General features: G+C 42.5%; 1 protein-coding gene across 1 annotated transcript in view; it reads left to right on the forward strand.

Annotated features, from left to right (window-relative positions):
• The first annotated feature begins 1,883 nt into the window (after positions 1-1,883).
• The window catches only part of itgb6 (integrin, beta 6), a 56,024-nt gene continuing 33,597 nt past the window's right edge, over positions 1,884-24,310 (forward strand). The window contains exons 1-5 of the mRNA XM_078404502.1: positions 1,884-1,960; positions 3,160-3,406; positions 8,507-8,672; positions 9,444-9,605; positions 20,186-20,281. Coding sequence (XP_078260628.1) covers positions 1,924-1,960; positions 3,160-3,406; positions 8,507-8,672; positions 9,444-9,605; positions 20,186-20,281 — 708 coding nt within the window. The 5' untranslated portion in view covers positions 1,884-1,923. The remainder of the gene's footprint in view (positions 1,961-3,159; positions 3,407-8,506; positions 8,673-9,443; positions 9,606-20,185; positions 20,282-24,310) is intronic.

The following is a 24,310-nucleotide window of genomic DNA, read 5'->3' on the forward strand; positions in this document are numbered from 1 at the left end:
AAAAATTCTATTCTGTTTTGTAGTTAGCACAATCCGCAGGCATTGCCGCTTTCATTTCACTGCACATCTTGTATATGTATGTGACAAATAAACTTGACTTGACTTGAAGTTTAGTTTAGTTTAGAGATACAACATAGAAACAGGACCTTCAGCCCACCAAGTCCGCACTGACCAACGATCACCCCATTCACTAGTTCTAACCTACACACTGGGGACTATTTACAGAAGCTAATTAACCTGCAAGTCTTTGGGATGCGGGAGGAAACCTGAGCACCCGGGGGAAATCCACATGGTCACAGGGAGAGGTACAAACTCCTTACAGATAGCAACTGAGGTCAGGATCAAACCCAGGTCTCTGGCGCAGTAATGCAGCAACTCTACCGCTGCACCACTGTACCACCCTTGTAGAGTGTTTCACACAAACAGCAAGGCGAGAATTTCAAAGAACAACTAATCCACACTAAAATAAAGCTCTAACCTGTCTTTCAGTACATTAAAATACACTGACTCAGAATTTAATATTAGGTCTAGTTTAATTTTTAAAATATTTATAAAACCGTTCTGATTTTACAAATTGGGAATGAAATGCACACTAGACATCTCAACAATATTGATTACAATTGGTGTTTCATTCAAAGCATTTGCAGCAAATAATATTCAAGTTTATGTGTATAGATGGAATTAACATTAAAACTCATTTAAGGAAAAATCACTAATAATTAAAAATGAAGCACATTGGAATAATATTGTGCTCCTCATCAGGAGAATGTGGAGCGATGTTTTATAATACTAAAAGTTTTTATGAAACAATATTGTGTTCCTACTCAGAATAAAGTCCAGCCATGTTTTTAAATGTGAAGAGTATTTAGAAGTAATATCATTCTAATATTGCTTCCAAACATTGCTTTGAGGTGGCAGAGTGGCACAGCTGGTAGAGCTGCTGCCTCACAGTGCCAGAGACATGGGTTCAATCCGGATTACGGGTGCCGTCTATATGTGGAGTTTGCACGTTCTCTGTGTGACCATGTGGGTTTCCTCCGGGTGCTCCGGTTTCATCCCACATCCCAAAGATGTATGGGTTTTAGGTTAATTGGCTTCTGTAAATTGCCGCAAGTGTGTAGGATATGACTGTGGAATAACTTAGAAATAGTGTGTAGGGGTGATCATTGGTCGGCATGGACTTGGTGGGCCAAAGGGCCTATTTCTATGCTGTATCTTTAAACTAAATATTAGAGACCATATTAGAAAATATCTTTAGTATTGTGTTCCTAATCAAGATAATATACAGTGATGATTAAAAAATCCTAAGAGCAGTAGAAAACAATATTGTGTTCCTAAATAAGTTAATGCATAGCCATGTTTAAAAATACTAATAGTATTTGAAAAGCAAATGAGATGATTTGGATTTCGAAATATTTCCATTTTCAGATGACATTGTCATGGCCTATGGTGGTTTGGGGAACTAGTATCTAGTCTAGTTTAGTTTATTGTCATGTATACTGGGGTACAGTGAAAAGCTTTTTGTTGCGTGCTATCCAGTCAGCGGAAAGACTATACATGATTACAATGGAGCTGCCCAAAGTGTACAGATACAGGATAAAGGGAATAAATGCTGCTGTTGGAGTAGATGTTTAAAAGAGGGGAGCGATTGTAATGAGTGATTACAGATCCACTTCTGGGACCAGCACGCAGAAAGTCGCCTGGGTTGGGCGCCATCTTACAACGCAGCCATGAAATGACAATTATTTATTTTAGGACTTCAGTGTCGATTTAAATTCTGGAGGAAGGTGCGACGTTGCCAGCGACCTCTTGCATCGCGGATGTTCCCTGGATTTTATCGAGTTCTCCGTCAGCCACGTTCGTGTGATAAGGAACGAGACTTTAAGCTGGAGCAGGGAGACGGGGGACGAGAGAAGGGTCCAAATGTCTCCCCAGAAACTTGTTCTGAATCTGCGTCCAGGTACGTTGAGTGAAGGGGAACGTCAAGAATGAACGGTGGGCAGAGCTTTAAATGGCAATACTGAAAGCACACTCCCCTGCCCCACTGCTTTGGCACAGTGTACCTTATGACACAGAAGCCTCAATGTCTGGTTATAGTGCGTTAAAATACCCCAAAATATGTCAGAGCATCCTATTAAACGGACTAAGCCGGGACTATCTCATTTAATACAGGTCTACCACCAATTTTCCACCTTATTAATCCTTGAAATCCTCCCCCCCCCCCCCCCTCCCTCCCCTCCCCAGAGGTCCTCCTGAAAATATTCTGACCACATTGTGAGTTCGATGGCTGATTGTCGGGTCAAATTAGCCCCCTGCGGCCGGGGCTCTGGAACTTTGGCCCGGCCATGGCTGGCAGATCTGTTCCCATAGCCGACTTTGCGAGCTGGTATCTTGGCTCATCAGCGGCCTAGGCAGAATGTTCCGGTACCATTTGACTCCTCTTGGAGGCCATGACATCTGTTAGTCCAGCTAAACGGATAATCCAGCAAGGCTCTGGAAACAAGGGTGATGGAAAATCAGTGGTGGACGTATAACAAATAATTGGATGTAAATTGTACCATATTCACTCAAAACTGGACTTGTGGGAAGAGGGAGAACAATTCTGGGCCTATTTCACTAGGATAGCAAAACATAAGTCAAATTATTCTGGTTTTAATATATGAAAATATAATTTTCAATCAGGTAATAGAGTTGTCAGTATATTGACCAAATCAGACACGGCATAGTTGGTCTTTCGGATGTGAACATTTAATACATTAAACATAATGTTTACTTCCGGTTTTAATAGATGAAAATATAATTGTCGGTCAGGTAATAAAGTTATTAGTATATTGACCAATCAAACGTCCCACACTTGGTCTTTCCATAAGTTCATACGACAGAGGAGCAGAATGAGGCCATTCAGCCCATCGAGGCTGCTCTGCCATTTGATCATGGCTAATTTGTTTTCCCCTCAAAACCCCATTCTCCTGCCTTCTCCCCGTAACTTTTGACACACATACTAATAAAAAACCTATCAACGTCCACTTTAAAAACACCCAATGTCTTGGCCTCCACAGCCATCTGTGGCAATGAATTCCACAGATTTACCATCCTTTTGGATATCGGTTTAATATATAAACCATTATGTTTATTATGTGAACATATATTTTTTGTCAGGTGTTCCAGTAACTTTTGGAATGGATGTGCGCCAGGCTGAAGATTATCCCGTTGATCTTTACTATCTCATGGACCTTTCTGCCTCTATGATCGATGACTTGGCCAGAATTAAAGAACTGGGCTCCTCTCTGTCCAGAGAGATGGCCAAATTAACCAGCAACTTTAAACTAGGCTTTGGAGCGTTCGTAGACAAGCCCGTATCTCCTTTTATCAAAACAAGTCCCGTTGACATAAACAACCCCTGCCGGTAAGCAATTGATTTTGTTATTAATATCCATGTAGAATTCCTGTCTGTAGCTGGAGATATTAAAATGTCAAGTAACGTTTGCAAAGATTGCTTCGTGATTAAGGTTACCTGGTTATCCTGTTCCCAAATAGACCCGCTTTTACAGATCTGCATTTAAATCTAAAACAAACCCTACTGTTGATGGGGTGGTACAGTGACGCAGCATTAGAGCCACTGCCTCACAGCCAAAGACCCGAGTTTGATCCTGACTATAGGTGCTGTCTGTACAGTTTATGCATTCTCCTTGTGTCCGCATGGGTTTTCTCTGCATGCACCGATTTCTTCCCACGCTCCAAAGACGTGCAGATTAGTAGGTTAATTGGCTTCTGTAAATTGTCCCTAGGTTGGCCCTAGGATAGGAATCGTATATGGGTGATCATTGGTCGGCACAGACTCAGTGGGCCAAAGAACCTGTTTTTGTGCTGTATTTCTAAACTAAACTGTTAAGCTACAGTAACCAACAAAGCAAATTCAAGTGACTGTTCAAAAAAAGTCTCTGTCGTTTAACCTTAAAATCACTGCTAAAAATAGACACAAAGTGCCGAAGAAACTCAACGGGTCAGGTAGCATCTTTGGAGAACAAGGATAGGTGACGTTTCGGGTCAGGGCCCTTCATCAGCCTGGAATCATTAGAAGTCACTGCTGTTAGTTTGAACATTCACAGGGAAGAAGGTTCCCCTGGTTAGTTTAGTTTAGAAATACAGTGTGGGGACAGGCCCTTCGGCTCACCGAGTCTGCACTGACCATCGACCACCCCTGATACTAGCACTATCCTACACACTGGGGACAATTTACAGGAACCAATTAACTGACAAACCTGTACGTCTTTGGAATGTTGGAGAAATCCCAGGGGGCAGGAATTTAGATTTCTAGAACACTGTGGCAGGGGTGACCTGAACAAAAGGGATGGGTTGTACCTTATTTGGAGAGGGACTGACATTCTGGCAGGCAGGTTTGCTAGTGCTACGTGGGTGGGTTTAAACTAAACAGTGGGGGTGGACGGGGGGGGGGGGGGGGGGGGGGAGGTGGGGGGGGGGGGGGGGGGGGGGGGGGGGTGGAGTCAACAAGTATGCATACAGTTAACAGGAAAGAGAGTGTAGAAAAGATCACATTTAAACTGACAGGGCAGGGGGATGGGAACCAATGCAAGGAGACAGAGTGCCATAAAAGGAGGACAGAAGCAAAAGGTAGAAGAGATAAGAAAAACAAATCTGAAAGCTTTGTGCCTTAATGCAAGGAGCATTTCGTAATAAGGTGGATGAATGTAATATGCAGTTAGTAGTTAAGGAATATGATATAGTTGGAATTACGGAGACAGGACTCCAAGGTGACCAAGGCTGGGAGCTAAACATGCAGGGGTATTCAATATTCAGGAAGGATAGACAGAAAGGAAGTGGAGGTGGGGTGGCATTGTTGGTTAAAGAGATTAATGCAATAGCAAGGAGCGACATTAGCTTGGATGCTGTAGAATCGGTATGGGTAGAATTACAAAATAGTCAAGGGCAAAAAACGCTTGTTGGAGTTGTATACAGACCACCAAATAACAGTAGGGAGGTTGGGGATAGCATCAAGCAGGAAAATAGAGATGCGTGTAACAAAGGTACAGCAGTTATCATGGGTGACTTTAATCTACATATTGATTAAGCCAACCAAATTGGTAGCAGTGCTGAGGAGAAGGCTTTCCTGGAATGTATATGGGATGGTTTTTAAAATCAATATGTAGAATAACTGACTGGAGGGCAGGCGATCCTAGACTGGGTATTGTGTAATGAGGAAGGATTAGTTAGCGATCTTGTTGTGCAGAGCCCCTTGGGCAACAGTGACCATAATATGGTGGAATTCTGCATTAGGATGGAGAGCGACACAGTTAATTCAGAGGCTAGGGTCCTGAACTTAAAGAAAGGAGACTTTGAAGGTATGAGATGGGAATTGGCTAAGATAGACTGGCAAATTATACTTAAAGGGTTGACGGTGGAGATGCAATGGCAAAGTTTTAAAGACCAGAAATTGTTCATCCCTGTCTGGTGAAAAAATAAAATGGGGAAGGTGACTCAACCGTGGCTAATGAGGGTAATGAAGGATAGTGTTAAATCCAAGGAAGAGGCATATAAATTGGCCAGAGGAAGCAGCAAACAGGAGGACTGGGAGAAATACAGAACTCAACAGAGGAGGACAAAGCGGTTAATTAAGAGGGGGAAAAAAGCTTGCGGGAATATAAAAACTGACTGTAAAAGCTTCTTTAGATATGTAAAAAGGAAAAGATTAGTGAACAGAAATGTAGGTCCCTTGCAATCAGAGACAGGTGAATTTATAATGGGGAAACAAGGAAATGGCAGAAGAGTTAAACGAATGCTTTGTTTGTGTCTTCCTTAGTATTTCTGGGAGATTGGTTCTGTATTCACTAAGGAAGACACTAAGTATCCACTAATGTCTATACTAAGTATTCACTAAGTATCTCCCAGAAATACTAGGGGACCGAGGATCTAGTGGGAGGGAGGAACTGAAGGGAATCCACATTAGTCTGGAAATGGTGCTAGGTAAACTGTTGGGACTGAAGGCAGATAAATCCCCAGGGCCTGATGGTCTGCATCCTAGAGTACTCAAGGAGGTGACCCTAGAAATCATGGGTGCATTGGTGATCATTCTCCAATGTTCTATTGACTCCGGATCAGTTCCTGTGGACTGGAGGGCAGCGAATGTAACTCCACTTTTTAAGAAAGGAGAGAGTGAGAAAATGGGGAATTATAGACCAGTTAGCCTTACATCGGTAGTGGGGAAGATGCTGGAGACGATTATTAAAGATGTTATAGCAGCGCATTTGGAAAGCAGTGATAGGACCGGTCAAAGTCAGCATGGATTTATGAAGAGGAAATCATGCTTGACTAATATGGAATTTTTTGAGGATGTAACAAGTAGAATGGATAAGGGAGAGCCAGTAGATGTGGTGTATCTGGACTTTCAAAAAGCCTTTGACAAGGTCCCACACAAGAGATTAGTGTGCAAAATTAGAGCACATGGTCTTGGGGGCAGGGTATTGACATGGATAGAGAACTTTTTGGCAAGGGAATTAAATGTGACATCTCCAAGTTTGTGGATAACACAAAGCTAGGGGGCAGTATGAGCTGTGATGCGGGTGCTATGAGGCTGCAGGGTGACTTGGATAGGTTGGGTGAGTGGGCAGATGCAGTATAATGTGGATAAATGTGAGGTTATCCACTTTGGTGGCAAGAGCAGGAAGGCAGATTATTATCTGAATCGTGTCAGATTAAGAAAAGGGGAGGTGCAACGAGACCTGGGTGTGCTTGTACATCAGTCACTGAAAGTAAGCATGCAGGTAAAACAGACAGTGAAGAAAGCTAATGGCATGTTGTCCTTCATTGCGAGAGGATTTGAGTTTAGGAGCAAGGAGGTCCTACTGCAGTTGTACAGGGCCCTGGTGAGACCCCACCTGGAGTATTGTGTGCAATTTTGGTCTCCTAATTTGAGGAAGGGCATAATTGCTATTGAGGGAGTGCAGCGTAGGTTCGCCAGGTTAATTCCTAGGGTGGTGGGACTGACATATGATGAAAGAATGGGTCGACTGGGCTTGTATTCACTGGAATTTTGAAGGATGAGAGGGGATCTTATCGAAACATATAAAATTCGTAAAGGATTGGACAGGCTAGATGCAGGAAAAATGTTCCCGATGTTGGGGGAGTCTAGAACCAGCGGTCACAGTTTAAGAACAAGGGGTAAGCAATATAAGGAAATATTTCTTCACCCAGAAAGTTGTAAATCTGTGGAATTCTGTGCAACAGAAGGCAGTGGAGGCCAATTCACTGAATGTTTTCAAGAAACAGTTAAACTTAGCTCTTAGAGCTAACGGAATCAAGGGATATGGGGAAAAAGCAGGAACGGGGTACTGATTTTAGATGACCAACCATGATCATATTGAATGGCGGTGCTGGCTCAAAGGGCCGAATGGCCTACTCCTGCACATATTTTTCTGTTTCTATGTTTCTGTGAAACTGGAGCTCCTGGAGAAAACCCCACGCAGTCACAGGGAGAACGAGCAAACTCTGTACAGACAGCACCCATAGTCAGGACTTGAACCCGAGTCTCTGGTGCCGTGAAGCAGCAACTCTACTGCCGCCTCACTGTGCCGCCCCAAACTAGGCCTGTTGCGATACTCTAGCTCTAAACTAAACTTAATAGTACATCAAGGTTTGCTCACGACCACGACTCAAAACCTCTAGTTGTAAATCCTTGGAATTTATGCTTGATTTTGGGCAAATAATGTGGGGCTTCTGAAACTGAGCTTTTCACACTATTAGGTACTACCTAAATATATATTTACAGAATAGGTTTAAAAATACATTTAGAAAATCCCTTGTATATTCTGAATTCTGACTATATTTGATGAAAATGCCTACATTAGTTAATTGATTAGTTTAATTTTACTTTAGTTTATTATTGTCACTTGTACCGAGGTACTGCAACAAGCTTTTTGTTTTGTTCCATCCATTCAAAAGGAAAGATTACAACCACTACCACAACTACTAGCTTGCAACCCAGCAGTATGAACATTGAATTCTCTAATTTTCGATGACTTATACAAACACTCCACACCTCCCTGCCCCCCCCCCCCCCCCCCCCCCCCCCCACCTTTCCTCGATTGAAAATTAGTTAACGAGTTCCACAGTTTGCAACAATCGGCCCTTTGGGGAACCACTCTGCCTGAGGTCATTAGAGGCCAGCCCTAATTTGTCTTTTTTTCCCCCCCTGCTTCCATTAGCCCCCACCCCCCTCCACAATTAGTCTGAAGAAGGGTCCCAATCCGAAACGTTACCTATCCATGTTCTCCAGAGATCCTTTCCGGTCCATTGAGATACTCCAGCACTTAGTGTCTTCTTTTGTAAATCTGAACCTGCAGTTCCTTGTTCTCAAATTATATCACTTGTCTCCAACATGCTCTTCTAACATTAATGCAATGTGAAATTCATATTATTTCCAAAACCTGTGACACATCGGGTTCAATTATGCTAGAAGACAATTATATGTACTGTGACTCTTTTAAAACAGGGATGTCGATGTATACTGTTTACCTACATTCAGCTATAAACACATGCTTTCACTGACTGAAGACACCACAAAGTTTAACGAAGTTGTTAAAAATCAACAAATTTCGGCAAACGTGGACACTCCGGAAGGAGGATTTGACGCGATCTTGCAAGCATCTGTATGCAAGGTAAATACAGATCTGTATGCAAGGTATGCAAGCATCTGTATGCAAGGTAAATTACAGTTGTGGGAATGAGGTGCATGAAGGGAAAATTGATTTAAAGAGATTCAAGAGTGTTTAATTGTCACATGTCCTGAAACGTAACCATGACATTAGAGTCATGGTGTCATACAGCGTGCAAACAGGCCCTTTGCCCCAACTTGCCTACGCCAACCAACATGCCCCGTCTACACTAATTGTAAAGTGTCCCTTGTGTGTAGGATAGTGCTAGTGTGTGGGGTGATCACTGGTCAGTGCAGACTCTGTGGGCCAAAGGGCCTGTTTCCGCGTTGTGTCTCTAAAGAGTTGAACAAGTTCACGTGCACCAATTAACAAGTGCCCCGAGGTGCAATTAAATACTTTTTGTTTGCATACTGCTAAGCAAAACGATCACCATACATAAGCACAAAAGCGATACTTGTGTACTGCCGAGGTGAGGTTTGCTGTATGATTTACCGGGTTGTATGGGAACAAAACAAAGCATTTCACTCTACCTAGGTACATGTGACAATAAAGTAGCACTAAATTAATCTCCCGGTTCGTACAGAATGTTCAAAGCCCGAAGTCCTCAGTGCAACAAGACTTTGTACTCGGATGAATCAAACAGAGCTCAAATGGAATGTCCCACAAGTCCTCTACACTAAAACACCATTCTCAAACTAACACCAAAGTTTCACAGGTTCGAAATATTAGTTGGTTATGACAGCCACGTTTATATTTTACAAATCTGTATTCTAGCAAAAGATTGGTTGGCGAAATGAATCCTTGCACCTGCTGGTATTTGTGAGTGATGCTGACACACATTTTGGGATGGACAGCAAGTTGGCAGGTATCGTTGTACCTCACGATGGGAAGTGTCACCTGGACAGTCAGAACACCTACGTCAAGGCGACAGCAATGGTAAATGAAAAATTTATTTTCCAAAAAAAAAAGTTTTTTCTATTTAAATATCACTAATGTAGGAAAACAGACTGAGCTAAAACCCATGCCTCCCCCTGCGCACTGCAGTTGTTTTGAGGACATCTTACTCTGCTCCTGGTCCTTCCATTACTTTTCTGAGCTGCATACTATCTGTATCTTGCCCTCAATTTAAGCTCCATTTACTTTAATGCAATAATTTGATTTTGGTTTAGGTTTATTATTGCCACGTGTACAGAGGTGCTTTCAAATTAACTAAAGGCAGTTTAATGTATTTTTTATTGTTCATTGGTTTGGGTTTATTATTGTCACATATACTGAGGTACAGTGAAAAGCTTTGTTCTGCATGCTATCCAAACAGATCAGATAATACTGTACATAAATACAACATCGTCAAACTCAAGTACATAGGGGAAAGTGCAAAGGGGAAGAATGAGTTCTCAGAATTCTGCAGAATAGAGTTCTCAGCATTGTAGCACACCAGTTCCAGAGACAAAGTCCAATGTCTGCAATGGGGTAGAGGTGAATTGGACAGTACCCTAGCTTATGGAAGGACTGTTCAGAAGCCTGATAACAGGTGATCGATGGTTGGTGTGGACTCGATGGGACTGAAGGGTCTGTTTCAATGTTGTATCTCACTTAAAAATAAAACATTCTGGCCTTGGCTAATAAGTGGCAAAGAACATTTATAGCAGAGAGTCAACAGACAGTGATTACCTCCAACATAAAATCTGACCACATATGCTTAACATTCAATGAGATGCCAGCCCTCCCATCAACAACTTACTGTTTATCATTAGCCAGGAACTCAAGTGGATTCGCCACATAAATACCAGGTGCGGCAGATCAGAGACTACGTATCCTGCTATAAATGCTCGCCTTCTTAAAAACACAAAGCCTTTCCACTATCAACAAGGCAGAAGCCTGGAGTGCAGTGATACTCTCTGATTTTCTGAATGAATGCAGTTTTAAAAACACTGCATATGAACTATACCATGCGGGATCAAAGGGTGTTGTAGCAGTAGAGCTACTGTCCGACAGCGCCAGAGACCCGGGTCAGATCCTGACTGCAGGTGCTTGTCTGTACGGAGTTTGTATGTTCTCCCCGTGACCTGCGTGGGTTATCTCCGAGATCTTTGGTTTCCTCCCGCACTCCAAAGACGTATAGGTTTGTAGTTTAATTGGCTTGGTGTAAATGTAAAATTGTCCCTAGTGTGTGTAGGGTAGTGTTAATGTGTGGGGATTGCTGGTCGATGTGGACCCGATGGGCCAAAGGGCCAGTTTCCGTGCTGGAACTCTAAAACTAAAAATAAAAGTTCAGGTACATAGTTCTCTGAAAGTGGCATCACAGGTAGATAGGGTGGTCAAGAAGGCTTTAGGTACATTGACCTTCATCAGTCAGAGTATTGAGAATAGATGTTGGCATGTTATGTTACAGTTGTACAAGACATTGGTGAGGCTGCCATTGGAGTATTGTTTCAGTTTTGGTCACCCTGCTTTAGGAAGTTTGTCATTAAGCTGGAAGGAGTGCAGAGAGGATTTTGGAGGATATTGCCAGGATTTGAGGGCCTTTTGAGCAAGGTCCAGATTCTAGTAAGTAAAAAAAACAGAGCTCTGTACAGCTCTGCCATACTGCACAAATTGGATACAACAATTAGGGAATATTATTTGTATTACGCAGGCTGATTGAGTTGTAACATGATTTTGACTGGGAACTAGAACAACTTAAAAGTTACCTTGGAAGTTGACAACCTTTTAAAAAGCTGTCTTGTACTAAAACAGATTTGTTGAAAAAACTGTTTCCATGCAACATCTCCACAATAATCAGACACCACATCTCTCTTAAGAACACAGTTGCTACTTTAACCAGTGAAATTAACAAGATATTACTTCTATTGACACTTGTACAATGACACTCTGTTAAGTAATGTACCATGCAGCCTGTAGTATTTTAAGCGTGCAGTCACAAAAATAAACTTGTAGCTATTGAAAATACCTTTTGTTTTTTTAAATCCTGGGGGAAAACTAACTTTGTTATTGCGAGTCTGAAACTCTCTAGTCCACAAACCACTTTCCCCCTTATTAACATTATTGTCTTCATAACTCAATTTTCTATAACAGGAGGTTATGCACATATCAAAATCAATCAACACAAAGATTAAGTCATAGAAGGATAGTTACTTCCGAGCTGTTATCAAGCAACTGAACAACCCCATCAACAATTATTTACCATCTACTTCATCGGTGACCCTTGGACTTCCTGTTATTAGACTTTACTGAGCTTTATTTTGCACTAGACATTATCCCCTTTATCATGTATCCGTACACTGTGGACAGCTCCAATGTAATCATGTCTTTCCGCTGACTGGTTAGCACACAACAAAAACTTTTTATAGCACCTCAGTACATGTGACAATAAACTAGACTAAACTAAACTACCAGTATAGAGGTTGCTTGATTTGCTGGGCATTTTGAGCTTTGATTATTTTTGTTTATTTTTGTAACAGCTTTTAAGGACGTGGTACAATAAAGTAGATTTCTTATGGCAGTGGTATTGGTGCTAATTCCCTGTGGGCAAGTTTATGTCTGATCAATAGCAGGCATTGTTTATTCACTGTGGGGAGGAAAATCTATTCCATTGTCAAAGGTAACACTGGCAACATTTCTATTGCTGCATATGTCTGAGAATCCATACTCATAACATTCAGCAATTCATTTTTCTCCTGAATATTGTGCAGTAGTTTTGTTTATTATTGTCATGTGTACCGAGGTACAGTGAATAGCTTTTGTTTGTGTGCTATCCAGTTAGAGAAAATACTGTACGTGATTACAATCAAGCCGTCCACATTGTACAGATACAGGATAAAATGTACAACATTCAGTGCAAGATATAACGTTGAGTCTTGCGTATGTTAAATTCCATTAAACAACATCTGCTGTTTCACCTTTACTGTAAACTATATTTTCTGGACCTGATCATTGGTTATTAAAGTTATGCTAAATCCCTCCCTTTAATCTACTCTCTTTAAATAGACCCTTAAACATTCTCGGCATTCCTTGAATAATTTTCCCGAATCTGCCAAGGCTTATAGCGTTTTTGTTCCGACACACATTTCGCAAGTTGGGAGTAAATTTTTGCTCAATTACACTTTTCCAGAATAAATCTTGAGTAAAATGATCTGTCAGGTGGTCTGGACATCCAATTCCACCACCTTTAACATTGTCAGTATCATTCCTCTTTCCCACCTTCATCTTCGGTAATATACACGTTACTTTTTTGAGATTAAAAATATCAGTCCCTTTTGTGAGATGTGAATGTGTCCATGAGACCTGAAATCATGCCTGAACAGTTTAGTTTTAGTGTAGAGATACAGGACAGGAACTGGCCAGTCAGCTCAGTGAGTCCTCTTTGACCATCAATCACCCGCTCAGACTAGTTCTATGTAGCAACAAGGAACTGTAGATGTTGGTTTATACCAAAGACAGGGGGGTCAATTAACCTACAAACACGCACATCTTTGGGACATGGGAGGAAACCGGAGCACCCGGAGGAAACTCACGCGGTCACAAGGAGAACATCCAAACGCCGCATTGATAGGTCAGGATCGAACCAGGGCGCTGTGAGGCAGCAACTCCACTAGCTGTGCAACTGTGCAGCCCTATGTAGGTCTGCAATACACTGTCTGAAATGCGGGTGAGACAGAATTCATTGCATTCACAATGTATCTGGTGAGCAATTGATGAACCATGATCTACAAGGCTGTGGACTGGCACCTTGGAAGTGAAAGTGACATCCATGCTGACTTTTTAGCTTGGATTCAGAACCCGCTTACTCGTAGAAGACAAAGGTGGCGGTGGAAGGGTATTATACTGGCTGGAGGTCTGTGACCAGTGGTGTTCTGCAAGGATCGGTGCTGGCACCTCTATTATTTGCAATATATATAAACGACTTGGACTTAAATGTAGACACAAGGAACTGTAGATGCTGGTTTACCAACAAATACACAAAGTGCTGGAGTAACTCAGCAGGTTAGGCAGCTTCTGTAATGAACATGGATAGGTGACGTTTCAGGTCGGGATTCTTCTTCAGGCCCAAAATGTCACTTATCCATGTTCTCCAGAGATGCTGCCTGACCTGCTGAGTCACTTCAGCACATTCTGTCTTTTTGGACGTAAATGTAGATGGGTTGGTTTGTAAGTTGGCAGACAACAGGAAAATTGGGGAAATGCAGACGGTGAGAAAGGCTATCAAAGGCTAGAGGATATAGCTTTACGGTGAGAGGGCAAAAGTTTAAAGGAGATGTGCTGGGCAAATTTTGTTTTTTTTTGCTCGGAGCATCATGGGATCCTCATACTGGTTGTAAATAATTTTTGGCCCTCATTGACATAGTGGACCAGACATCCTCTCTATTGCTGTGCATGTCTCTGATCTGATGGTTTTTTATTTAGCAGGATAAACCTCCTGAAAATTAATGGTTCTGTTTGGCCTAAGAATATTACACATTTCACCTACTTTAGAAATGTTTGCTAAATGCTTTTCTAAATCAGCTCATAAACCTTTGAACATTTGATTTGAACATAATTTACTTTGATTATTAGAACTCTCTGGAAATATCGTTGAAAGAGCCACCAAGTCATGCAGCACAGAAACAGGCCCTTCAGCCCAACTTGTCCATGCCGACCTACATGCCCCACCTACACTGGTCCCACCATAACCTTCCCTGTCTTTAAGCTTAACGAATTTTAACAGCATTTTAATTTGAATTTCAACACACGAAAATATTGTTGAACTCTTTCTTGGGTACATTTCAAGAGCAAACTTGTAGCTACCTTTAATAAATACAGACACTGACTCATTGAGAAATTAAGAAATTAATACGCGCCACCTTGAACTCTTGATCTTGTCTTTAGTGACAATGTTCCAGTAGACTTACGTGTGACTGCTGTCACGGGGAGTCTGAAGAACTGTTGTAGAAAATGGAAAAACATTACAGTGGCCTCTTCAACAAAAAACTCAAAATGCTGGAGTTAACGCAGGTCAGGCAGCATCTCTGGAGAGAATGGATTGGCGATTTTTCAGGTCGGAACCCCTTTTCAGACAGTTGAGTTTAGTTTAGTTTAACTTCACCTGTACCGAGGTACAGTGAAAAGCTTTTTGTTGTGTGGTATCCAGTCAGTAGAAAGACTAGAAATGATTACAATCAAGCCATCCACAGTCTGCAGAAACAGGGTAAGTGAGTAGCATATAGAGCAAGGTAAAGTCCAGTAGAGTCCGATTAAAGATAGTCCGAGGGTCTCCAATGATGGAGTAGGGGGAAGAAAGCTGGAAGAGGGGTGTGGCAGGACAAAGCCTGGCAAGTGATAGGTGGATACTGGTGAGGGGGGGGGGGGTGGGTTTAATTGGCAGATGGGTAGACAAGAGCAGAGATGAAATGACAAAAGGTTTGAGATAGAATAGAAGAGGCATGAATTGTGAAGCCAGAGGAAGGTATATAGATGGAGGGGGGGAAAGGGTAGTGGAGAAATAAGTCCACGTCCAGGTGGGGCACAGGAAAGGGGGGAGAAAACATATAGGGGGGTTGTTTAGTCACCTGAAATTGGAGAATTCAATGTTCATGCTTAAAAGAAGTCACAAGTTGCTTAACGGGTCGGGCAAAATCTCTGGAGAACATGGATATGTATGGTGAACAAGGATCAGTATGAAGAATTGTCTCGACCCAAAATGTTGTCTATCTATGTTCTCCAGAGATGCTGCCTGATCTGCCGAGTTACTCCAGCATTTTGTCTTTTTTTTGAAGACCAGCTTCTGCAGTTCCTTGTTTCCACTCAATGTCCATGCCGTTGGGTTGTAAGCTATCCAAGTGGAAGTGGCTTCTCCGTTTGATTTCCAATTAACGAGTAGACTTGGCATTTAACTGAAACATTTTACTGGAACGATACTCACCAGCAATTACGTTTTGTTCCCATCAATCATTTTTGTCAAATGTGTTGTGAATGAAGCAAACTGTTAGGAACTTTCTTCTGAAGAAGAGTCCCGACCTGAATCGTCACCCATCCTTTATCTCCAGAGATGTTGCCTGACCCGCTGAGTTATTCCAGCACTTTGTGTCTCTCTTTCGTATAAACCAACATCTGCATTTCTTTGTTTCTACACTCGGGATTCATACTTGACTCAGTGATGATCTCATCACACATCGGCATCATTACTGAGATCAGACGTTCCCACCTCCCTATCGTCACCAGTCTTTGCACCTGCTTTGGCGTAGCCACTAAAGACCTCACACATAACTTTCTAAGTAAGGATGTTGCTAGGACTTGAGGGCCTGAGCTATAGGGAGAGGTTGGGCAGGCAAGGACTACATTCCTTGGAGCGCAGGAGGATGAGGGATGATCTTATGGAAGTGTAAAATCACGAGGGGAATAGATAGAATGAATGCAGTCTTTTATCAAGAGTAGGGGGATTGAGAACCAGAGGATATAGCTTTACGTTGAGGAGGGTAAAGATTGACCAGGAACCTGAGGGGTAACCTTTTTTACACAAAGTGTGGTAGGTATGTGAGACAAACTACCGAAGGAGGTAGTTGAGCCAGGTACTATCACAAAGTTTAAGAAACATTTAGACAGGTACATGGATAAGATAGGTTTAATGGAATAAGGGCCATATGCAGGCAGGTGGGATTAGTGTAGATGTGGCACATTGTTCGACATGGGCAGGTTTAGTCTTTTACCCAGAAGAGGGGAATCAAGAATCAGTGGACATCTGAGTATGGAAGTTGGGAGGTCATGTTTCAGTTGGACAAGGCATTGGCGTGGCCACATTTAGAGCGTGTGTTCAGCTTTGGTCACCCTGTTATGGGAAAGATGCTGTTAAGCTTGAAAGGGTGCAGAAAAGATTTACCAAGCTGTTGCCAAGACGCGAGGCCCTGAGCTATAGGGAGAGCTTGGGCAGGTTAGGACGTGATTCCTCAGTGTGCAGGAGGCTGCAAAATTATATTATAGAGGTGTCTAAGACCACAAGGGGAATAGATAGGGTGAATGTACAATGTCTTTTACCCAGAGTAGGGGAATCAAGAACCAGAGGACATAGGTTTAAGGTGCGAGGGGAAAGTTTTAATGGGAACGCGAGGGGCAACTTTTTCACCCAGAGGGTTGTGGGTGTATGGAACGAGCTGCCAGAGGCAGTAGTTGATGCAAGTACAATAACATTGCTATGTAAATACCCTACCCCCAAGACCTTGTGCTCTAATTTTGCACACTAATCTCTTGTGTGGGACCTTGTCAAAGGCTTTTTGAAAGTCCGGATACACCACATCCACTGGCTCTCCCTTATCCATTCTACTTGTTATATTTTCAAAAAATTCCAAAAGATCAGTCAAGCATGATTTCCCCTTCATAAATCCATGCTGTCATTGCTTTCCAAATGCGCTGCTATAACATCTTTAACAATCGACTCCAGCAACTTCCCCACTACTGATGTAAGGCTAACTGGTCTATAATTCCCCTTTTCTCTCTCCCTCCTTTCTTAAAAAGTGGATTTACATTGGCTACCCTCCAGTCCTCGGGAACTGATCCAGATTCAAGAGAACATTGGAAAATGATCACCAATGTATCCACATTGGGGCCACCTCCTTGAGTACTCTGGGATGCAGACCATCAGGCCCTGGGGATTTTTCTGCTTTCAGTCCCAATGGTTTACCTAACACCATTTTCTGACTAATGTGGATTTCCTTCAGTTTCTCCCTCCCACTAGATCATCGATTCCCTAGTATTTCCAGGAGATTGTTTGTGTCTTCCTTAGTGAAGATAGAACCAAAGTACTCATTTAACTGTTTCCGCCATTTCCTTGTTTCCCATTATAAATTCACCTATCTCTGACTGTAAGGGATCTACATTCATCTTCACTAATCTTTTCCTTTTTACATACCTAAAGAAACATTTATAGTTAGTTTTTATATCCCCGCAAGCTTTTTTCTCCCTCTTAATTAACCCCTTTGTCCTCCTCTGAGTTCTAAATTTCTCCCAGTTCTCTGGTTTGCTGTTTCCTCTGGCCATTTTAAATGCCTCTTCCTTGGATTTAACACTATCGTTGACTTCCCTCGTCAGCCATGGTTGAGCCTTCCCCGTTTTATTTTTTCGCCAGACAGTGGTGAACAATTTCTGGAATTCATCTTTAAATTTTTTGCCATTGCATCTCTACTGTCAACCCTTTAAGTATAATTTTCCAGTCTATCCTAGCCAATTCCCGTCTCATACCTTCAAAGTCTCCTTTCTTTAAGTTCAGGACCCTATCCTCTGAATTAACTGTGTCACTCTCCATCCTAATGCAGAATTCCACTATATTATGGTCACTGTTGCCCAAGGGGCCTTGCACAACAAGATCGCTAATTAACCCTTCCTCGTTACACAATACCCAGTCTAGGATGGCCTGCCCTCCAGTCAGTTATTCTACATATTGATTTAAAAAACCATCCCATATACATTCCAGGAAATCCTCCTCTTCAACACTGTTACCAATTTGCTTGGCCCAATGTAGATTAAAGTCACCCATGATAACCACTGTACCTTTGCTACACCCATCCCTAATTTCCTGCTCGATGCTATCCCCAACCTCCCTACTGCTGTTTGGTGGTCTTTATACAACATTGAAATGAGATGTAGTCATTGAGTACTGGATCTATTTTCATAAGTTGTAGGAGCAGAATTAGGCCATTCTGCCCATCAAATCTACTCCACCATTCAATCATGGCTGATCCATCTTTCCCTCTTAACCCCATTCTCCTGCCTTCTCCCCATAACCCCTGATAACGGTACTAATCATGAATCTACCAATCTCTGTGGTGGTGTCTATTCTTAGTGGTGAGGGTTGGGCTCAGCGCTCACTGCTCTGAAGGGTCCCTGAATTTTGTCTTTTATTGTGTGCAGTTCTGGTCAGCCCATTATAGGAAGGATGTGGAAGCTTTGGAGAGGGTGCAGAGGTTTACCAAAACGTTGCCTGGATTAAAGGGTATTAGCTATGAGGTTGGACAACATGGATTGATTCTCTGGAATGATAGAGGCTGAGAAGAGACCCAATGGAAGTTTAAAAAAATTATGAACAACATAGACAGTCAGAGGTTCCAGGGTGGAAATATCAAATATTAGAAGACAAAGCTGTAAGGTCAGATGAGAAAATTTAAAGAAGATGTACAGAGCAAGTTTTTTTTTCATACAGAGTGGTGGATACCTGGAACGTGCTGGTTGGGATGGTGGGGAAAACAGATACGACAGTAGTGTTTGAAGATAGACAGATGAATTTGCAGAGACTGGAGGAAAATGGATTAGTCTTCCGATTTGCAACTCTCAGAACCTTGTGCTCCTTCAGTTCTGATCCTTCAAACACTACTGATTTTAATGGGGTAGCTTAGTCGGCATGGGCAAGTTGAGCCGAAGGGCTGGTTTCCATGCTGTCTGACTCTATGGCTGTATGACTATGACTCTCCATTGGAATGTATATCCCATAATTTTATTTTCTTAATTTCATTATGTCCTGTCTTACCACTGAAGTGTGTTCAGGCTTGTTCAGAGAATATTCCGTTGCTAGCTTTTACCATATCCAATGTTGCACATCACTATGTTTAGTTTAGTTTAGAGATACCGAATGGAAACAGGCCCCTTGTCCACGCCGACCTGCAATCCCCGTACACTAGTCCTATCCAACACACTCGGGACAATTTATAGAAGCCAATAAACCCACAAACCCGCCTTTGGAGTGTAGGAGGAAACCAGAGCACCTGGAGGAAACTCGCACAGACCCAAGAAGAACATGCAAACCCCATACAGACAGCACCTATTAGTCAGGATCGAACCCGGGTCTCTGGCGCTGTGAGACAGCAGCTCTACCACTGTGCAGCCCTGGGTAGGTCTGGAATACATTGTCTGAAACGTGGGTGAGGCAGAAACCATCATTGCACTACACATTCAGGGCAATTTACAGAGACCAATCAACCTACAAACCCTCGTGTGTTTGGGACGTGGGAAGAAACCCACGCGGTCACAGGAAGAAAATGTAAACTCCACGCAGACAGTACCTGAGGTCAGGATCCAACCCGCTGTGAGGCAGCAGGTCTATTGTGCTGACTAAGGGAACAGGACAGTCTTCCCCTGTTCATTATTTATCATCATATCATATCATATATATACAGCCGGAAACAGGCCTTTTCGGCCCTCCGAGTCCGTGCCGCCCAGCGATCCCCGTACATTAACACTATCCTACACCCACTAGGGACAATTTTTACATTTACCCAGCCAATTAACCTACAAACCTGTACGTCTTTGGAGTGTGGGAGGAAGCCGAAGATCTCGGAGAAAACCCACGCAGGTCACGGGAAGAACGTACAAACTCCTTACAGTGCAGCACCCGTAGTCAGGATCGAACCTGAGTCTCCGGCGCTGCATTCGCTGTAAAGCAGCAACTCTACCGCTGCGCTACCGTGCCGCCCTGTATTAATACGTCTGTGCATTATTCATCGGAATCATAAGCACCCTGAATAATTTTATTTTGCATTTCTTCTCGGTGTTTTCAGGAATATCCTACCCTTGGGCAACTCATAGAAAAGCTTGTGGAAAATGATATCCTATTGATTTTTGCCGTGACTCGTGCACAGCTGAGCACATACAAGGTAATTTTGTTCTCTGGTGTTACTGAAAATAATTTCAACAGCTTCTGTGTTTCCCACAAGATCCAGGAATACTTCTTTCGTGCTTGGGTCAGGAATTCCTTATCATATGTAGGAAGGAACTGCAGATGCTGGTTTGTATTGAACATAGACACAAATTGCTGGAGTAACTCAGCGGGTCAGGCAGCATCTCAGGGGAATATGGATAGGCAATGTCTCGGGTCGGGACCGTTCTTCAGTCTAAGAGAGAGTCATAAAGTGAGAGAGCCACACATCTAGAGGCATGTAGTCGGACAGCATGGAAACAAGCCCTTTGGCCCAACATGTCCATGCTGACCAAGATACCCCATTTAAGACAGTCCCATTTGCCCACATTTGGTACATATTTCTCGGAACCTTTCCTATCCATGTGCGTATCGAAGTATCTTTTAAATAATGTTATTGTACCTGCCTCAGCTGCCTCCTCTGGCAGCTTGTTTCATACACCCACCACCCTTTGAGTGAAATATGTGCCCCTCAGGTTCCTATTAAATCTTTCCACCCTTACCATAAACCTATACCCTCTGGTTCTTGATTCCACTAATCTGGTTAATTCAATGTTACTTCCTTTTCTGGTGCCCATCTGATGCCATCACTCCCTGCAAAAACTTAATTCCTCTTTTCTACATTGCTATGCAGGGCTGAGGGTAAAGACTACAGAAATGACTATGGAACTCACAGTGGAATCGCTCAGAAAAACCCATTGCTGTGCTTCCCTGTCTTGCATTCCCCTGCATTTTGTCATCAAGTGAGGTTTGCCACAAGTGTGATTTCCTCTCTCAGATGACCATTTGTTCATTGTCAGCATAAACTTTATCTCGTGGAAGTTTAAAGCTGCACATTCCCACATATCCATACACACCCCATATTCATCCTTGTATTTCTACAAAATTATTCATGGCCCGACATCAAAGCAGGTATTTCACCAAAGTTTATGGTGGGTTATTGGAATCCCTGTAATTTCTTTAATTTTGAAAAATAAATTGTAACATAAACTTGGTTTAGTTTATTGCCATGTGCGCTGAGGTACAGTGAAAAGCATTTGTTGCGTGCTAACCAGTCAGCGGAAAGACCATACATGATTACAATTGAGCCATTCATAATGTACAGATACAAGATGAAGGGAATAATGTTTAGTGCAAGATAAAGTCCAGTAAAATCTGATTAAAGATGGTCCGAGGGTCTCCAATGAGGTAAATAATAACTCAGGACCGCTCTCTAGTTGTTGATAAGATGGTTCAGTTGCCTGATGACAGCTGGGAAGAAACTGTCCCTGAATCTGGAGGTGTGCAGAGGTTTCACACGTTTGTGGCTCTTGCCTGATGGGAGAGGGGAGAAAAGGAGGATAAGACAGGTCTTTGATTATGCTGGTGGCCTTGCAGAGGCAGCATGAAGTGTAGATGGAGTCAATGGAAGGGAGGTTGGTTGTGTGATGGTCTGGGCTGCGTCCACAATTCTCCACAATTTCTTGCGGCCTTGGATGGAGCTGTTCCCGAATCACGCGGTGATGCATCCCGAAAAAATTGCTTTCTATGGCACATCTGTAGAAGACTTTCTGGTTATTAAGATACAATTTCCTGGATCTGTTCATAAGAAGATAAGAGTTTCCTGCATGTTGTGAGATTTGTAAAATTAGTTAAGATTGAGTGTATATCTGTAAGGATACACATGAAAGATTTGAGGCCAAGGAATTATATGTCCCTGGGTCCAGACATTAAAAAAAGACTAAAGACTACTGGACAACATGAATAGAATATGTTTTGGGTCAGGGCACTTTTTCAGACCACTGGAGAACATGACGTTTCAGGTCGGAACACTTCTTCAGACAGAAATGCTGCCTGACTCACGGAGTTACTCCAGCACTTTGTGTTCTCAGAGCTGTTGATTCTAATTAACCTTTATTTTATGGATCGTAAAAGACAAATCATGGAAATTTAGCGTTCATTTGTTTAAGGTGGCTTATTACTCACCAAGGTTCCGCATGCCTTCATTTTAGTGCATATTATTGGTGAGTCATTTCAATTGGAATCGAGACACAAAAAAGTCTGGTCACCACCCCATAGGAAGCAGGTAATCGCAGTGGTCAGAGTACGGTGATTACAGAGATTTACCAGAATGTTGTCTCAGATGCAATGTTTCGCTCTGAGGACAGACTCCTTGGCTTTGGCTTGTTTTCAGTGGAGTGGAGGTGGCTGAGGGGGTGCTGAGAGGAGGGATACTAAAATAATATGGGGCATTGAGCGGGTAGAGAGTGAGAAACCTTCCTCATAACAGAGATGAGTAATATCTGAGGGCACAGGCTAAAAGTAAGGGGCAAGAGGATTAGATGCCAGAAACGTGGCGACTCTTGAGTACCGCCTAGATGAGGTCTGCTGTATGATTTTAGCAGATTGTATGCAAAAAAAAAGAATTTTACTGCACCTAGGTACATGTGACAATAAAGTATAATTGAAATATTGGGGGGGAAAAAATCACCCATAGTGGTTGGAGTAGTTTTAATTTAAAGATACAGCATGGAAACTGGTCCTTCGGCCCATCAACTGTTCAAACTAGTTCTATGTTATCCCTGCATTCTGTCTCTACCCTCCTCCCCCACCCTAGTCATCCTACCAGTTCAACTATTCGCATCCCTTTGTACCTCTTCTCGAGCCAATAATGGGCCATTTTGAGCTCCACCCTTCCTGTTGTCAGCCCTGATTTGCCCTGACATTTCCTTTCCTCTGGTTCCTCCCCGCTACTTTCAGTTTGAAGAAGGGTTCCAACCCGAAACATCACCGGTTCCTTTTCTCTGGAGATGCTGCCTGACCCGCTGAGTTGCTCCACCACTTTGGGTCTATCTTTGGTATAAACCAACATCTGCAATTCCTTCCTATACACTAATGCATACAGATCTGTTAACAGTTACATTCTCACAATCGTTCAAACGATGTCTTGATTAAATTAATTTCTGCATGCTGTAAATCTATTGTATTCATTGGAGAACGAAAAAGTAGTTTTACAATCAAACCGTCCTCTTTTGTATTCATCTATTGTAGGCTTTGTCCCGCCCCCACCTCTCTTCCAGCTTTCTCCCCCCACCTACACAGTCTGAAGAAGGGTCCCGACTCAAAATATTGCTTGTCCATTCCCTCCACAGATGCTGCCTAACCCGTTGAGTTACTCCAGCATTATATCCTTTTTTTACTTTCTAAATTGTATATTTCTCCACCTTAACAACCCGGAGAAAATCATGGGGTGCTTTTAAGCAAGATTCTTGACGCCATTTTCACTTTAGTATTAATGTTGCTTTGATCAACATTTTATTATATCTGAACTGAATTAATACCAAAGCATTTCCGCCTTTTCCGAGTGATTTCAATGCACTTGTAAACCACAAACCATTTAAAGCTTGCACAGTTAGGCTTATTGGAATGCATTAATACAATAATGTTCATTGGAACAAGACATGAAGTTTAATGACAGCAGTAAATCTGAAAGTGAGCAGTTTGAAGATTCAGATAAAGTACTATCATGGTTCAAACAAAAGGAAATATAGAACCCTTTTGTGCGGCACAGTGGCGCAGCGGTAGAGTTGCTGCCTTAACACCAGGAACCCAGGTTTGAACCTGACTAAAGGTGCTGTGTGTACAGAGTTTGTACATTCTCCCTGTGACAGCGTGGGTTTTCCCCGGGTGCTCTGGCTTCCTCCCACACTTCTAAGACTACAAACTACAGGTTTGTAGTTTAATTGACTTTGGTAAAATTGTAAATCATCTCTAGTGTGTAGGATAGACCTAATGTATGGGGTGATCGATTGTCGGCGCGGACTCGGTGGGCCGAAGGGCCGGCTTCCACCCTGTTTGTCTAACTTCTAAAGTCTAAACCCATCAGTTTCCCTGAGAAAGCTAAAATTGACCATTCTCTTAGAAAGTCTAAACTTTTGTCTTTATGATTACTTTTTGTAAATTTCTAGCTATTTTTGAAATAAAGGCTGCACAACATTGCACAACATTC

The sequence above is a fragment of the Rhinoraja longicauda genome, chromosome 8 (genome assembly GCF_053455715.1).
Source record: "Rhinoraja longicauda isolate Sanriku21f chromosome 8, sRhiLon1.1, whole genome shotgun sequence".
Taxonomy (NCBI): domain Eukaryota; kingdom Metazoa; phylum Chordata; class Chondrichthyes; order Rajiformes; family Arhynchobatidae; genus Rhinoraja; species Rhinoraja longicauda.